This window comes from Solanum pennellii, chromosome 2 (genome assembly GCF_001406875.1).
Source record: "Solanum pennellii chromosome 2, SPENNV200".
In the NCBI taxonomy this organism is placed as follows: domain Eukaryota; kingdom Viridiplantae; phylum Streptophyta; class Magnoliopsida; order Solanales; family Solanaceae; genus Solanum; species Solanum pennellii.
The window spans coordinates 40,476,645-40,493,650 of record NC_028638.1 but is presented as its reverse complement, the minus strand read 5'-3'; the positions used below and the strand labels follow the sequence as shown (position 1 = coordinate 40,493,650).

At 35.8% G+C, this 17,006-nt stretch overlaps 3 protein-coding genes, 1 long non-coding RNA gene and 1 other non-coding gene across 7 annotated transcripts in view; 2 read left to right on the top strand and 3 right to left on the bottom strand.

Annotated features, from left to right (window-relative positions):
* Positions 1 to 743: 743 nt before the first annotated feature.
* Positions 744 to 8,011, top strand: LOC107008693 (SPX domain-containing protein 4). Its single transcript, XM_015207829.2, has 3 exons — positions 744 to 1,305; positions 5,162 to 5,327; positions 7,384 to 8,011. The coding sequence occupies exons 1-3, from the start codon at positions 1,036 to 1,038 to the stop codon at positions 7,869 to 7,871; spliced, it is 924 nt and encodes a 307-aa protein (XP_015063315.1). The 5' UTR covers positions 744 to 1,035; the 3' UTR covers positions 7,872 to 8,011.
* A 993-nt stretch (positions 8,012 to 9,004) lies between these two features.
* Positions 9,005 to 11,053, bottom strand: LOC107008692 (uncharacterized protein At5g39570-like). Its single transcript, XM_015207828.2, has 2 exons — positions 9,512 to 11,053; positions 9,005 to 9,388 (listed from the first exon to the last, which is right to left on the bottom strand). Exons 1-2 carry the CDS (start codon positions 10,490 to 10,492, stop codon positions 9,308 to 9,310), a joined length of 1,062 nt encoding a protein of 353 aa, XP_015063314.1. The 5' UTR covers positions 10,493 to 11,053; the 3' UTR covers positions 9,005 to 9,307.
* A 126-nt stretch (positions 11,054 to 11,179) lies between these two features.
* LOC107011746 lies at positions 11,180 to 13,790 on the top strand. The gene is made up of 5 exons (XM_015211363.2): positions 11,180 to 11,525; positions 11,603 to 11,689; positions 12,923 to 13,072; positions 13,167 to 13,364; positions 13,435 to 13,790. The coding sequence occupies exons 1-5, from the start codon at positions 11,322 to 11,324 to the stop codon at positions 13,537 to 13,539; spliced, it is 744 nt and encodes a 247-aa protein (XP_015066849.1). The 5' UTR covers positions 11,180 to 11,321; the 3' UTR covers positions 13,540 to 13,790.
* A 308-nt stretch (positions 13,791 to 14,098) lies between these two features.
* On the bottom strand, positions 14,099 to 14,171 carry TRNAA-UGC. Its single transcript has one exon. It is a non-coding gene; the product is annotated as a tRNA-Ala (tRNA).
* Positions 14,172 to 15,301: 1,130 nt separating this feature from the next.
* Positions 15,302 to 17,006, bottom strand: part of LOC114076163 — a 5,240-nt gene continuing 3,535 nt past the window's right edge. The window contains exons 5-7 of one of the 3 annotated variants that reach the window (XR_003576987.1): positions 16,062 to 16,224; positions 15,877 to 15,952; positions 15,302 to 15,790 (exon numbers count right to left, since the gene is read on the bottom strand). This is a non-coding gene — a long non-coding RNA (uncharacterized LOC114076163). Of the gene's footprint in view, positions 15,953 to 16,061; positions 16,225 to 17,006 lie in introns of all 3 variants that reach the window. The other 2 variants (XR_003576986.1, XR_003576988.1) reach the window with 2 other exon arrangements.

Sequence of the window (17,006 nt, the reverse complement as noted above, 5' to 3'; positions counted from 1 at the left end):
ACCAATGGCCCATGGCTATGAATTTCACATGTAAAAGTTAAAATTCATTTTTTTATTTATGACTTTTACTCACTTTTTCTGCTGTTAAGATTGTTGAATATTAACAAATAAAGCTCAGCACAATGATTTCGAAATTCTTTTACAAATTTATTTTTAATTTTATGAGATATATTTATCCATAGATATAAAATAATTTTTCTCTACTCCATTTGTAGAACATGTATTTTAAAAGGCGAGGACGTAAGGTGAGACGTTTAATACATTACGGGACAAGGCGTAAGTCTTGAGAAACAGGACGTATGTTCCATGGATTTATGGGGCGTAGTCTCATGTATATTCAATTTTATAGTTTTATTATTACTAATAGAATAAGTAAAAGTAAACCTTTTAATGATTTGTGGTTTTTATTTGAAATAAGTATCAATAATCAATAATGAAGAAAAAAATATTACAATTATTATTTGAGAAATAGCATTACACCAATAATAAAAATATGATTTAAATAAAAAATTAAATTAAAAATGTTCAGGAGTACGTTTTTACGTACAGGACTTACGTTTTTATGTTCACAGCTTACGCCTCAAAGGTTAAGACTTACACTTTATGAATCTATATTTTTAATTTATGGCCCAAAGCTTTTCTGTACGCTCCACCCCGAAATTTATTTAGAACTCGCTCAAAAACGCTTTTGAAAACACCGTGTAGAACTAATAAAGATATTATTTTTATCCTTAAAAGAAGTATTTTGATGGTAATAATATAAAAAGTTGGATACATTTATGATAAACTTAAATTCTTTGTTTAATAAAAACTTATAAATCTTGCTAATTTGAGTTCCTTTGGTTGGTGGGTGAGGGAATTGCATATCCTAAACTCAAAATTGCTAATTGGTGTGAGAATCTAACATTTTTTTTTTGTAAAATTTTGAACTATATGTTATTGGATTTCAAAAACTCCAAAAAAAAAGCAAAATTCTGTTTAAAATCAGTGTGTTTAGACGAATTTGTATAAAATCAAGCGATTGCCGGTGGTGATATGAAATTCGGGAAAGAATTCAGCATCCATTTGGAAGAAACCCTACCTGAATGGAGGGATAAATACTTGTGTTACAAGCCTTTGAAGAAGCTTATCAAGCACATCCCTTCTTCCACCGCCGATAATCCACCTCCGTTACCGCCGCTGCCGCCGGCGACGGCAGCCGCGACCGAGCTACAGGATTGGTTTATCAGAATTCTCAATGAGGAACTCGACAAGTTCAACGATTTCTACGTGGATAAAGAAGAAGACTTCATTATCCGTTTCCAGGTTTCGTTTTTTTTTTTCTATTTAAAAAAAATAAAATAAAAATCTTCGCTTTGCCTGTTTGTGATTCTGAAATTTGAATTTTTGTTTACAGATTCCCGTTAAAAAATTCAATTTTTGTTTTGGTGTGAAGAGACTGCGTAATTGTTACGCTTGATTAGTTTGATTAATTTAACTTGAACAGAATTTTACAGTTGATAAGCTCAGCTTACGATTTTCTTCATTTCAATCAATTGGTTGATTACACCTTGATTCTGGATTAGTTGTGGTCAACTTGCATGAATCCGTTATATCCATTGCGCTTTGTTGAAGTCCTAAAAACCAAAATTTCATCAGAATTTTTACTTAATGATTTGCATAAATTGGATCAAGTTGTTAGCTTTTGATGGATCTGGGAATGTGAAGGTTTTAAGAAATATGTTTCTGGTGTTTACTTGTTGTATTATTTTTAGCTTATTGTAGTAGAGAGGGATAAATGTACTGCCACTTCTGTGAGCGGCAATTAGTATGTGGCGAGCGGTGAGATGAAGGATGGAGGAACTGAAGAATATATATTTTTAGATATTCAAGAGTACTAGGATTTGTTTAAGTGACAAAGTCTCTCTTTTTGATGGATATGCTGCTGTAACATTTGATGTGTAAACGGAGAAGTAAATCACTATATGAATCACAACAAAGGCCAAAAAATGTAAATGCAACTATGACGAACTTAAGAGCAATGCCAATAAATGATGGTCCCTTGTGGACTTTAGATGGATGGTTCAAGTGATTGAGAGGAGATATATATACACGACATACCCCAAAAATAGAAGCAAATAGTTGGGTGCTGGTGGAGGGAAATGGTATGACAGGAGCTTCCTGGAGAATATTCTTAGTAAAGCTGGGGATATAAAAGTATCTTAATGGCATATTCCCCCTACTGCCTTTATAATTTGTTGAGCTGATTTGACCAAGGAAATGCCAAACACTAAATATCAGAATATCTCTGGCTTTCTCATATAACACTGACACCCGACCGAACAGATTACAACGACATACCTAGTGTAATCCCACAAGTCAGGTCTAGGAAGGGTAAAGCGTATGCAAACCTTACTACATTGGGAGGTAGAAAGGTTGTTTTCGATTGGCCCTCGGCTCAAGCAAAAAGCATCTCAAAGTAGTTTGAAAAAGAAATAATGGAAGTAAAGAATTTATGGAGAAATAGTATAGAGAGCAAGTCAAAATATTCTGAAAAAGAACAATAACTTCAACAAATTAGTGCGATAATCGAAGACAAGAGACCACAAATAGTGACAGAAATCAAAGGACAAAAACTACAAGAGAAGTACTGAAGTACTACTACTACTAGTATGGAAGGATAAATAAGACAACACTCTACTATCTTTCTACCATGATCCTTGTCCTCCACAACCTCCTATTTAAGGTTATGTCCTTGGTAAGCAGCAACTTGTCTGAGTAAATTCTCCAGAAAAATACTTGTACTCTTAATGTTCACCCTTCCTTCAAGTCCAATGAAGAAAATTTTCTATTAGGCAACTCGGAGTTAGGGTGCTTGACTAAACTGTTAGATCAACCACCTATGATCCTCCACACAACATGGAAACTAGGCTTGGGTTGCCTAAACAAGCAGGGCACTTTGTGAGCTTATCATTTACTAGTTTCTTTGAAGCTTTGTTGCATCATTATTACTCAGCGTGGAGACTAGTCGGGATTGTTTGTCTTCTTGTCCTGCTTCTTTCGATGAAGGCTGTCTAACTAATAAATATCAAAATTTTCTTGATCAAGTGTTAATAACTATCTAATTAGTTCTTACCTAATAAAAATAAAACTATCTGTCAAATTAGATTTAGGATATTTGACCACACTTATCGGCATTGTTGCTGATGTGGCCCCAAGTACTACATTAAATAAGAAAGACATTCATATATTGAATACTATAAGAGAAATATTAGATATTGCTATAGTTTATTGACTTTTATATGACTTCGATAACGTGGAACTGGCATAGTCTGTGTTATACAGCTTTCTTCTTGTCTTGTTCAGACAAAAAGGTAATGTATATAATTATTTAAATAACATTTCCATTAATAAAATTCACGATATTTAACGCAATCAGAGTATAAACATAAACCTAAATTCAAATTATTACTGTATGAAACACCTCATTTTGTACTTACCATGTGAATAAATTAAATCTCACACCCACTAATAAAACTAAACATTCAGTAGAAACAATTGATTCTGTCTGTTAAATACCACTTTATTCTTTAGATTGCCTTATTGTCAATGCTTCCCAGTCTGTTGCATATATTTTTACTCTAATTTAACTAAAAAGTGAAAAAAGTTCCATAATACTAACCTCTTGAACTTGCCCATATTACTTATATGGGGGTGACTCACTTCACTTGTGCCGTTTCCAAAGCTGGTCTCGATCCTCAAAACCCGGCATCGGAGTCAACCCCTCCCTTGGCCGGTTCATGAGGTGTACTAGTAGTTAGGGAATTGCATGCATACTGAATACGTCACTTGGTTAATCATAAACTGGGACCAAGTTTGAAAATGATTGGATCCAATGATGACCTTGGTCTTTAACTTTTCTTCATCTGGATCAGAATATGATACATTTCAGAACAAATGGGGTGGGTTCGTAACTCTTTTATCTGGTACCTGTGTCCGTGTAGGGCTTTGGGTGGAGCATGTCATCCGCCTTAGTCCAGGATTAGGATTGGTAGTTGGTGAAAGGAGTTATTATATGATATCTGGTGTCAGAAGTAACCAAATGCCTTTAACATATATATAACACATTTAAGGTTCACTGTTACACTCCATAATATATAATTATGCAGGATTTCTTTGTCCCATCAGCCTTTACTACATAAGGCATCATGAGTAAATTATAGCATAAAGACAGGAATATGGCTATCATTCTAGAGAACTTTGTTGAGTATTGTTACTGAAAAGTGCAAACTGAAGTTGTCAAGTTTTAGTATGAAGCCCTTATAATTGCTCATTCAATCTGCAACTGTCCTATTCAGGCCTGAATATACATTTAGAATCGAATTTTGACTTCACATTCAATGGCATGAAAGCAATATTGTCGTCATCATGCCTGGTTTGTGACCAAGTTCATCAATTACAAACATTACGTGGTTTGCCACTGGAATGTGGAGTCAAGTAACTATCAAAATGTTTACTTTTTGGGTAATCCATAATGAAATGAGTTATGGCAGTGGAAGGATTCCAGGAAAGCTGCGGGTGTGTTAATGGTGATGCAAGGACTGAAGAATTGTGGCAAAATGATGGACGTGACTGGTGAATGTGAAATTTAGATTCTGTAAGAAGTAGTAAGGTAAGACAGGGGTGGCGGAGCTACAGTTTTGTTGGCCAACTAACAACAATCGTGGCTGGTGCGCGGTGGAGACAGCATGGTAAATGCTTTCTCTGGTATAGGGTTCTGTGACTTGAAGGTCTGCGGTCGAGTGAGTTATTTGGTTTTAGAGGATGAAAATGTAATTTGTAGTGGGCCTGGTGGCCGCTTCAAAAGTTGTGGAGGCAGACAGTGGAACAGGATGCATTTTTCAGTTTGGAACTTATGGGCGCATTTTCTGAATTTTGACTCATATTCCACTGTGTGAGTTTTGAAGGGCACTGAAAATGGACAGTGTTCTCTTTTTCCGTATCTTAATGAAGGGGTAGACATTGGAAGGATGCAAAATGAGTGTGTAAGATATCAAACGTAGAAACAGAATGAGAGTCATCGTATTGCAGTATTATATTCTTAAAGATATTTGTAATACATAGCGAGTCTCAAATTGCTATAGTGTGGATTTTGATTTTTTTTTCTCTACTTGTATAACAGGAACTGAAGGAAAGAATTGAACGTGTGAAGGAGAAGAGCGACAAAGATGGAGTTCTTGCAACAAACAATGAATTCAGTGAAGAAATGATGAACATCCGTAAAGACTTTGTTTCCATACACGGGGAGATGGTTCTTCTGAAAAATTATAGCTCATTAAATTTTGCAGGTATAGAATTTTTGTCTGTCAATTTTCACCTTGCACTTCTGAAATTTGTTACCCTTGATAGTTATGTGTTTCCAGCATCATAGTGTTCTAAGGATTAGAGGAGAAATTTTACTGTGTTAAATACAATTATGACTAGTTATGAGAGTTGGCCTTGTTTGCCGTCTGAATATTACACATCCCTCTCTTCCCTCTCTCTCCCTACATCCATCAGGTGCTATTCCTCCTCAAAGTCTTCCCTCTTTCATACTCTTCTTCTTCCACCTAGTCCTCCCAACACCATCCTTTTCCCAATCTGCACGTGTCTTAGACTCTTACCACACTTTCCACTGTTATTGGTTCCTTATTCCCTATGTGACTCTTACAAGCAACTCATCAAACTACATAAACTGAGGTAAAGATGCAGCTAGAAGATAGAGAAATAGAATGCTACTCCCAAACAATTTTGACTATTACAAATTTAATCCAAGTATTGGGATGCTGTCTTTCTCTTCACTTCACCCCACATTTTCATGCAGTTCCGAAAAGGGCTTAAAATACCCTTGTACTATTGAATTTGGTACAAAAAACCCTTCGTTAATCTTTTGGCTCCAAAGTACCCCTGATGTCAACATATTGGCTCTAAACTACCCTTATTTTTAAAGATCCATTTCAAAAATAAAATTAAGAAATTCATTTATTACATGGCACGTTTCTATTGGCTATTTCCAAAATTAACCTAATTGATTAATCTCAAATCAGAATGCAGATCCACCCAATAACCCATATCCGCCCCGCCTAAAAGCCTCTTTAAATCAACAAATTAGCTTTTTTAAGTTAATTACTTTCTATTGAAAATTTCAAAATTGAAGATTATTGAAAAAAAAGCTTCTCAAGAATTTAAAGATAATCAAAACATCAGGGGTATTTGAAGTAAGAAAGAGTTCTATGTTCTGATGCATCAGATGGGTTATTCATAGTTCACCACCACTAAAATCAATTTCTCAATTTCACACTCACTCTTCATGTAACTCCAATCCAAGTTCATGAAGATCACAAGGAGAATGTTCAGAGAACAAGATCAAGAAGCTGACATCATTGATATTTCTTAGTTAATGAAGGAGCTTGAAGTTTAAGAATGGAGATCGAAGACAAAATCGAATGATAGACAGAACATAAGACCTGTTGCAAAGATAAAAATGTATCAACTTTTAGAGAAAAATTTCAGCCAAAGAATAAGACGTCTGATGAAAATTTTACCCATATATTTGACAACATTTATACGCTAGATTTGGATTTGAAAAGTTACCCTTTTTGACCCAAAATCTTATTGTTGCATTTCAAGAAGCAGACTTGATTGTTAAAACTCAAGTACAGAGAAAAGCCAAGATTGAAGACAAGATTTTTAGAACCACTAAGAAAAATGAAGAAGATGAAGATAGGGAACCTCAATTAGACGGAGGCGGATATAGGTTATGGGTAGATCCGGATAATGATTTGAGATTAATAAATTAGGTTAATTTAAATAATAGCCAATAGGAACGCGCCACACAATAAATGAATTTATTAATTTTATTTTTGAAGTGGACCTTTAAAAATAAGGGTAGTTTAGAGCCAATACGTTGACGTCAGGGGCATTTGGAGCCAAAAGGTTAACGAAGGGTATTTTTGTACCAAATTCGATAGTTTAAGGGTATTTTAGGCCATTTTCTATATGCGGTTTAATGTTTAACACATTTCTCCATCTCCGAGTTTCTGTTTTCCCCAATATCCTTTTCCATTTTCTGATGATGATTCTTTCTTCCTTAATTCTCTTCCTCTACTTCTAATTCCTTCTACCAGATCACTTTTTCTTTCTGATTTTATACTTTGAGGGGACAACAGATGATGGGTATTAAAGAGAGGAATAGGGGTGACGTAAAATTATGGGAGCTACTAGCTCTACTCGGCAAACACAGACAACTCTCACATAACTAGTCACAGTTTAACATGAAAGTAAGATTTCTTGCTTTGGAGGTATAACTACCTCTGATTTCTGCAAGGTCAAGATATCTTCTCTAACAATTTTTTGTTTCATTAGGACTTGTTAAGATATTGAAGAAGTATGACAAACGAACTGGGGGATTGTTGCGTCTTCCTTTTACACAAGTCGCACTTCATCAGCCAATCTTTACTACGGAACCTCTGACGAGATTAGTCCATGAGTGTGAGGCTAATCTTGAGGTCCTATTTCCTCTGGAAGCAGAAGTTGTTGAATCAGCTGTCCCTGCAGATGAACAGATTGGAGCAACTACTTCTTATGCTTCCAATGTTCTCCCTGATACAACATTTCCACAGGGGGAAGAAAATGGGGATATATACCGAAGCACGCTAGCTGCAATAAGAGCCATTCAGGGACTAAAGAAAGCAAGCTCAACACATAACCCGCTGTCATTTTCATCTACTTCTGGGAACCAAGATAACGATAGCCCAGGTGCTGTAACAGCAGAAGACTCCGATTCTGACTCATTGGTTGCCTCTCAGAATGGTGAAGAGATGAATCGTGAAGTTTCCAGTTCACCAAAATAGAGTTGACTGATCTTGTTTTGTTTTGTTCATCATGTAGTATAGTGCTAAAACTGTGCACTTCCTGTGTTGTGTGCTATAGGTCTGAATAACTGCTTACCCAATCAATAATATAAAGGAATTAACTTTAAATATTGTGGGAATCACAAAAGCTTGATGATCATCTACTTATGCCTATTTTTTGCAATTTGAGAGGGCAGTAGGGCACAACAACTTTTAGTAATATATTCTGCCTATGAAGGAGGAGAGTGAAATTACTTAATCGATACACATTTTAGTCATTTTGAGCTGTCTATGGATCAGTCATAAGTATATATGATCATACCGAGTTAAGTATTTAGGTGTCCATGTATGCCCCAAGAATCTGACAGAATATAGTAATTGACCTGTCGTCAATCAAGTTCGAGTGAAAAGCTGGAGCTTCTACCAAAGAATGGTCGAAAGTTTGCTAAGAAAGGCCAGATAGAAGTAAGTATTTTTAATTCTATTATTCTCTCACTTCTACAACTGTGATTTTTGTATTCCAGTGTTGCTTCTTAGCAAGGGCAGAAGATGAGTGAGTTGCTTCTCAACAGACCTTTGTGGCAATTCTATCTTTGCTGCTTTAGCGTGTGTCTTCTTCAGCTACATCTTCCTCAAAAGAAGAATTAGGTAACTCATTATATAATAACATGTCACACTATGTATTTACTTTATCTTTTTACCATTTTTGTCAAGTATTGATTTAAAACAAATTGAACGAAGAAGATTATATGGCATTTTCCATGTGATGGTACAGTAAGAAATCAATGTAAAACTTTTGCAACTTTGAGAAGCGAGTAAAGAAGAAAATGTTTTTCCTCTGATAACAACTGTAGAGAAATGACATATAAGATCCTCAATTAGTGTAGTTTGTAAAAAGTTTATCAGTAATACTATTGAAGAATTCTACTTTTCCCCCTACTTATGCCGTTTGTATATACTCCCCCTAGTCCATATTAAGTCCATTGTTGGAATTCTTTTCTTAGTTCAAAATAAGTGTATTGTCGAAACTTTTTTCCCATATTTACCCTTCATTTAATGAGGTTCTTAACTACTTCACATTTTCTAGGAGAATGTAAAGACACAGCAACAAGAGAACTATTTATGGCATAGTATTGCTTGAAAAGTCTGGGTTTTTATTCAAGTGGAGAAGAGAAAAATAGCTATTACTACAAGTTACTGCAAATATTTCTTTCTGTGAACAGACAAAACACAAGAAAGACATGCCAACTTTTATTTACTAATAGCTAGTGATATGGCATTAATATTGAGCAGATGACAAAAGCACTCTGCTTAATCATCAGTGTTTGTAATGGAACAAAACACCAAACACTGATGAAGACATGCCAACTTTATTTTATTATGACTTCTACTAAGGCATGAATGGATCTGTGGTGCAGGTGATAGAAGCACTCTGCTCAATCGTCATAGTTTTGGCGACGTTGGCGACTCCTATGGCGTTGTTTCTTGTCCTCGTCCTCGTCCGATTCATCATCACCCTGCCGATTTATAAGATCAAATCAATGAAAGCTGAGTAAAACTCTAGATAAGTGAAAGCTGAGATCGAGCACAAAAGTGAGTTTCATTCAGAAATTAGGAAGAGTAATTGATCAGGTACTTACATATTTCTTGCGACCATAGCCCTCATCATCATCGTCACGCCTTCCATAGCTGGGTTTTCTGTAGTCCTCTTCCTCAGACCTTCCATAACTAGGCCTCTCAAATGATGTCCCATACCCTTCACCCTCTGTTGTCTCGTAGTTTGAACGCCCATAACTAGTTGATTTCCCTCCATACCCACTGTCCTCTTCCTCTCCATAGTTTGTCGTCTTCCCATATCCACTAGAGCCATATTCCTGCCTTTCCTCCTCGTACTCACTATTTTTTTTTCGATATCCTGATCCATATTCATCAGTGTCTGTTTTTCGTCCATAACCAGAGTTCTCTTCGTACTCACTATTTTTTTTTCGATATCCTGATCCATATTCATCAGTGTCTGTTTTTCGACCATAACCAGAGTTCTCTTCATACTCATTATTTCTTCCATACCCTGATCCATACTCAGAGTCGGTCTGTCTGCGTCCATAACCAGAACCGTAATCTGTGTTTTCCTCCTCGTCCTCACTTTTCCTTCTCTGCCTTGATCCATACTCATCATCATCATTTTTCCTCCCATAACCTGATCCGTAATCAGAGCTTGGCTCATTGTATTCCGAGCTCTGTTCATTATACTCACTTTCTCCACCATAACCTCCTCCGCTGGGACGATTCATCCCAGGCTTGCGACGAGGGTTCTCATCTTCATCCCCATCCTCATGGCGGGAACGGGAGGGACGAGTCTTGGGCTTGGAATAGTTCTGGTACTCATTATCAAGAGCTTCATCACCATAGGCAGATGGTTCTGCAGAGGATGCATAATGAGGACGATCATGGTCAAAATCATCAGACTCAGAAGACGGAGGATAGCAAGTCTCCTCCGATGGTGGAATTGGGTTGCCATATGTCACTTTGATATCGTATCCACCACCGTAAGGAGTTTCATCATACTCATCGAACTCAGGGACATCGTCACTGTGACGGTGGCCTTTCGGGTAGTAAGACATGGTTTCTGTTAATTTTTCTGTTTGATTAGACAAGTGAGAAGATGGAAATGGTCATAAGAAATATGAGAAAGTTGAAACAGATTATAAAAGGGAAAAAAGAAACGGTTACGAGTAGTTGGAGAAGCCTTTGCTAAAATCACTCAAACTCACAAATTTTCATATTCAATAAAATGAAAGAAAAATAAAAAATGCTAAAAAATAATAATTATATTTTCGTTTTATAAGGTAACAACACAAAGTAATGTCTTAAAAAGACAAAATAAACTATATTACATAGATAAAAATATGTCGTTTGAAGCCTAATTTTTCAATTAATAAAGCACAAATCAAGACATTTAACCATAAAAATTTCACTTTCTTTTTGGAGTTTAAATTCCTAAAAACATATTTGGACATACAATTCTAAAATTCTGAAGTTGAATGTTTAGATTTTTTTAAAAATAGGTAAAATAATGATAATTGTTTTTTCACTTCTCTAAACTATTCACAAAAAAAAATAAAAACACAACTTCATTATACATTCAAACACTCCCAATTTAAGTTGAGCTCGTAATCTTGAGAGTTTTAAATTTTCTTTTCACTTCACAAGTTATTATTATTTAATTTTTTAATACAAATATAATATTTATAAAAAATTATTGTATTTATACCCCACTTAGCTCCGACTGTGCTATCTTGAAGGCTCGTGTTCTGATGAATGGACCAAAAAAGGCCACATGTATGTATGTAGAGTAGATATGGTTCTCTGTCCGTCACTCTCCTCCATTTCAACATTAATGGAGTCTTTGTCAAAATCATTAGACCATTCAATTAAGTAATCCTCAGCTAAATGGCAAAAATTGCAGCATCTCATACATCATCTTCATCTTCATTCCTCAACAATTTCTTCGTCCCCAAATTAAATGAAAAAGGAAAATTCTTCTTCCGCCAAAGGAGGTTACAACAATTGATTGTGAAATCTCAGGTTATAGATAATGCTACAACTTACACTTGCAGAATTAGCACTGACATTCCTCTCTATGAAAACCCCAGGGTATTTATTCAACTTTTCAATTTTTTAACATTATCTACTTGTAAATCAATTATGTTGAATCATTGAATTTTGGGCAGGCTTGCTTTGATCGATATTTGGAGAATAAGCCTCGAGTGTTCAAGGCCATTTTTCCTGACAAAAGAAGAAGTCACCAACTCAATCAGGTATTCACCACCAATAATTTGTTTTCTACTCCATGGGAAATACTTAATTTATGAACTAATTTTAGCATCCTTTTATATCTTGTTTGGTCACTAACATATCTGAATTAGTTACCTCTGCCTTGAAAGTGGGGTAGTAGTAATGGGATTAGTTATCTCGAGATAAAACAATGAAAAATGACAAAAACACCCCTGAGGTCCTTCGAGGAATCGTATTTTTGTAAACAAATAACTTGTTGGAAATTATGCAAACTTGTTTTCAACCAAATGGCCCTTTCGGGTTAGAGTTAGAGGCCACAAGTCCATTTTTTCAACCGAGTATCCGTTTCTGTTCTTGGTTTATCCAATGTTGAGCCCACATTTTGTATTGACCAAGTCTCATAGGTTGGGTCCTGGGATGTGGAGGGGTGAAAGGTTGGTACGTGTATCGCACATTGATTGAGAAAGGGGTTCGTTATATGACGCGGACAAATCCTCACACCATGAGCTAGTACAAGGTCCACTTTCATAAAATGAATTCCCAATTCATCTTTTAATCTCTTTTGTGTTTTGTTAGTTTGTGTGCTAATTGAGCACCAACATGTCACTTGTCTGAAATTCTGCTCTTCAGTTTTCAGGCCTTAAACCATGAAGATAGGCACTTGCTATTTCTTTACATAAAGTCATAGTTCAATGAAAGTCAACTTGTTTAGCTCATGTCTGATATTACTATGATGATGAGTCTTTGACTCGTATGTTATATTCGTCCTAACATCAGTATTTATAAATCTGAGTCTCTTGTTGATGAACACAATATCTGTTCGGAAAACAAAGTGAAGAATGTAGTTCAGCAAACAAAGATATCGGGGTTTTAAGTAGGTCTCATGTTAGTTCTACTTCCGTAGTCATTTGCGCAATTCAGCTGTGAGGTCCTGTTTCGTTGCATCTCTCCGCTTCAAGGCAGTCAGGTTTCTTAGATGCTCTATTCTTCTGAGTTCACTAGTTTAGGTTTTACTAAACTACTCTCGACCGTTACAACCTTCTAAGTATGTTGGCTATCTAACTGATTAGACGGTGATGAATGCCACAATTTGAAGTTTGAGCTGAATGTACACTTTCAGAAACAGAAATGCTTTGACAGAACTTCCGAAAAAAAGTTATTTTTTCCTCTTTTAATGTCGAGATGGAATGGTTTGGGATCTCGTTTCAGTATTAAAACATGCATTTTTATATATCTCGACTACTAATTCCACGCAGGAAGAGTGGAGAATTCACATGCTACCCATAGAGTTCCTGTTGATCACTGTCTTTCCAGTTATTGATATGAGATTGAGATGTAAAACCAAAGGAGTCGAGTACCCACCGGGGGTCCCCAATACTGTTTCTAAGGTTCTTGAACTCGACATAGTAAGTGTCAAACCAAATCTTCACCGTGTAACCTTAATAATCATATATACATTTGTTGTCTTTGATGTGGAGTTGAAGCCACATAAATATGCAGATAAGATGGGAGCTTCAGGGGTTGGATGATGTGCTGAAGCCATCTGAGTTCTCACTTGGTGTAAAAGGCTCTCTTTACCCCGACAGAAATGGACCACGGACCAGGCTGAAAGGTCAACTACAGATGAGTATTAGCTTTGTTCTTCCCCACGTCCTAGCTTTAGTCCCTGAAGCTGTTCGTAGAGATGTTGCAGAGTCGGTTAGATACTGAACCTAATCTCTCTTTCGAAGGAGTTTAACAAAACTAATCTTACTGCAATTTTGAACAGGTGCTAAGGGGACTACTGCAGAACATGAAGAGTAAAGTAAACGGTAGCTTGCTCACAGACTATGCCGAATTCAAGAGGGAAATGCAGAACAACTTATTAGTCTGAACAGTTACTACAACTATAGGGGTGCATGGTGATTAACACTAGTTATCAAAACTGATAATCCGAACTAAAAAAAAGTTATTATCAGTTTTTGATTATTGATTTAGCGATTTTGATAATGTTTTTGATTTTATTGCTTATCGGGTTATCTGTTCTTAACCGTTTGAGGTTTTTTCTTAACGGGTTAACTGATTACCTGATAGTAAATTAAAATATTATATTTATATTATTTTATGTATAAAGTCCTTGACTTATATATTGGTTTCCTATATTTATTTCTGGTTGTCTCAAATATTTGGTTATTCTAAAACGTAAAAATGTTTGCTTTTGAGCAAGATATAATTTGTGAACTCATGTGTGCATGGTTTATTTGGTTTGTCACCTTGTTTCTAATTGATTTTTAATGTTTAGTTGTGTGTGTCAAATCTTACTGTTAAATTAATAACTTAACCAATAACTATTACTAACCGATAAGTCAATATTTTAATGGTTTGACAAGGGTTTAATATCTCTACAACAACGCTATTTCAATGGTAAGATACTAAACAAATAAAAATATTTTTGGAGATGCGGGGGATCGAACCCCGTGCCTCTCGCATGCAAAGCGAGCGCTCTACCATTTGAGCTACACCCCCTTTTGTTTTACATAGCATAGTATCAATTTATTTATAGATATGACGGTAAAAGTAAAAATCTAAGTTTAGATTCCCTTTTGTTATTTACTTACTTTTAGTATTTATTTGATCTTTTTATCTAATGGGCTTAATTGAATCGAACTAACATTTTTATTTTTGAATGAACTTCAAAAGTCATGCTAGCTAGGGAAAAAAGAGAAAAGATTAAAATCAAAACCTTCAATTGGATCCCAAGAGAACATCCTATTTAAGCAGATAAACATAATTATACTAGAATATAAACCACTAATATTTCTACCAATTATAGCAGATGGTAACACTAGAATTTAAAAAGGTAGAGTTGGTGGCCAACAATTATTTTGAACTCTGTCAAACAGCTTATCGACAATTAACCATCAAATGGAAGTAACTTCACATAAAAATTGAACCATTAGCACCACTCTATAGAAAACTCTACAACACTAAATCTGTGACCTTTTAGTTTGATCAGAGTACAATGACAGTAAAGGCACACACAGTCCCATGTCAAACTTGAGCGTGTACAGGAACCGCGATGGCGATGCAAATTTTCATCAAAGCAACCTCTTTTGAAGAGCGGAAAGAAAGATATCACCACCGCGAAGAAGCTGACTTAAGATTTGCTCCTCAGCTCCGAAATGCTGCTTCTTATAAAGAGCTTAATTGGTTCTCATCTGCAAAATTACGCTAATGATGGTGCTGATAACATTTCCCTCTGCCAACCTGCTTGGATAATCTTCCAGTCTCTCAAAAACAGATTCAGTTGTGTCTAGAAAAAAAGGCCAATCTAGATTTATTTAATACTCGAGCAATTTGATTTTACATAATATGAATCTGATTCCACTTTCAACAAGCAGAGTATCAGCTGGAGTAGCAAGCATGTCTTTGCCGTGTTCTTTAACCAACCACACAAAGTAATCAAATTCCCTTTCTGCCCACTGGATGATTCTGAACAGCATTGTCACCAAATATTACACCAGATTCAGTAGTAGTCAAAGAAATGGTAATTTGCAGCACAAAGGACCCATATCCAAGTTGCACCCGTTAGGCATAGATCAGAAACTGAAGGTGATGGGTACATAAAACTACATAAAGCATCCTGATGCAAAAAGTAGGCAAGAGTACTTTTACTCTCATTAAGATTGTGGAACAGTTGCAGATTACAAATGTTGCGGATAAATTAGGAGGGGAAGAATATGAAGCTTTAAAATGTTATTCCCCAAATCTTCAGAAACTTGAATGAATCCTATTTAATTAGTGTTTTACTTGAAGAATTAGTAATCACATTGAGGCGTCGAGGAAAGCATCACAGACATCAAGTTCCACGTTCAGGAACGCATTGACGCAAAAATGCTAGGACTTACTCCGGTGTAGATTCCTTTTAACACACTTCCTCTTGAACTACGGAATGACAATATCCAGGGTGGGAACATCCCTTTTTATCAAACTAAGGGTCACACTGACAGGAAAATGGGTATAAAATGGGTTATCTTTTTAAAATGGGTATAAAAATCCTACAATATATAAAAAGATGTAACAGTATTACTACCTCTTCAGTGACCACAGCATGCTACGATATCATTTGCTGACATAGAAATATTCTGCCTCACATATAAAAATTGAATCATTAGTGACCATAACTAGAATAAACTTGCAAGACTTTGTTTGCATGAAGGAATGAATTTACCTAGCCAAAATGAGTATCAGAAACAATCAGACAACGACTCAGCAGCACCAAAAGCCCAACAAGAACCACAATGTCCCTGAATACAAACGGTCAGATTGTTCAAATGATTAGCATAAGGAGGAAAAAAAACAAATGATGAAATTAGAACCAAGACAAATCAACTAAGCTGTGTGGCAAAACAGTACCAGTGCATGACATCAAAAGATGGAAAGCATTAGCACCACTCTACAGCACTAAACATGTGACCTTTTAGTTTGATCAGAGTATAATATCTTCAGGTATTCATACCAATACCTGAAGGATTGCAGATTCCGCTTTAGCTTGGAATATTGAATTTTCTGCAACAACCTGCTTGCCGTTCACAAAAGAAACTATGACATATTCAACAATACCAACCAAGAGTAAGCTTCTAAATGCTCTTAAATTGAATCCCTAACATCCTAGCCATTGTAATATCGAAAGCAACATTGAGAAATATGGAAGAGATTAAGAACTAGACCATGTAATTTTCTCATTCATTTGACCTACATACTTTTTTCTTTCTTCTACCCGTGAAACACAAACACAACCACTGCAAGATACATGCATTTAGCTTCCCGTTGGACATTATACCTTCAGAATAAACAATAATGGATGATTTCAGATATTTACTTCGACCTATGTAGATAAATTGATTTGGTACATAATATGTGCTAAGTCTTAGATGTTTGTGTCTGTCCCTTTACCACTCACAAATTATGCATCAGCATCCAAATATAACTAAGTTAGAAGCAAGACAATTCCCACTCAACATTTTATCATCAAGGAACATAAGAACTGCCACAGAATAATGATTTGGACTTATTTTCTCATATTTGGTTTGTGAGTAGAAAATATTTTTCGAAAATGAGTTTTAGTTTTTGATTTATAAATGAATTTTTTCTAGAAAATATTTTTAAAAGATTAATGTTTTTTCCAAAAAAAAAAAATGTAATTTGAAGTTGGATGAAAGTTTTGGAAAATATTTTCCTTAATTATTTGGGACTTCCGTGTTGGAGTATCAAGTTCGAAACCCCTTTCCCCGAGGCCGCCCCCCCTAGCAGCCCCGAGGCACCGTCGTGCCCCGAGGCCGCCCCCCCAGCAGCTCAGAG

Coding starts and splice junctions, on each gene's coding strand:
- LOC107008693 (XM_015207829.2), top strand. CDS start 1,036: ATGAAATTCGGGAAAGAATTCAGCATCCATTTGGAAGAAACCCTACCT. Junction 1,306..5,161: donor ACTTCATTATCCGTTTCCAG/GTTTCGTTTTTT, acceptor CTTGTATAACAG/GAACTGAAGGAAAGAATTGA. Junction 5,328..7,383: donor TAGCTCATTAAATTTTGCAG/GTATAGAATTTT, acceptor TTGTTTCATTAG/GACTTGTTAAGATATTGAAG.
- LOC107008692 (XM_015207828.2), bottom strand. CDS start 10,492: ATGTCTTACTACCCGAAAGGCCACCGTCACAGTGACGATGTCCCTGAG. Junction 9,389..9,511: donor GCTATGGTCGCAAGAAATAT/GTAAGTACCTGA, acceptor ATAAATCGGCAG/GGTGATGATGAATCGGACGA.
- LOC107011746 (XM_015211363.2), top strand. CDS start 11,322: ATGGCAAAAATTGCAGCATCTCATACATCATCTTCATCTTCATTCCTC. Junction 13,073..13,166: donor AGGTTCTTGAACTCGACATA/GTAAGTGTCAAA, acceptor ATAAATATGCAG/ATAAGATGGGAGCTTCAGGG. Junction 13,365..13,434: donor GTAGAGATGTTGCAGAGTCG/GTTAGATACTGA, acceptor AATTTTGAACAG/GTGCTAAGGGGACTACTGCA.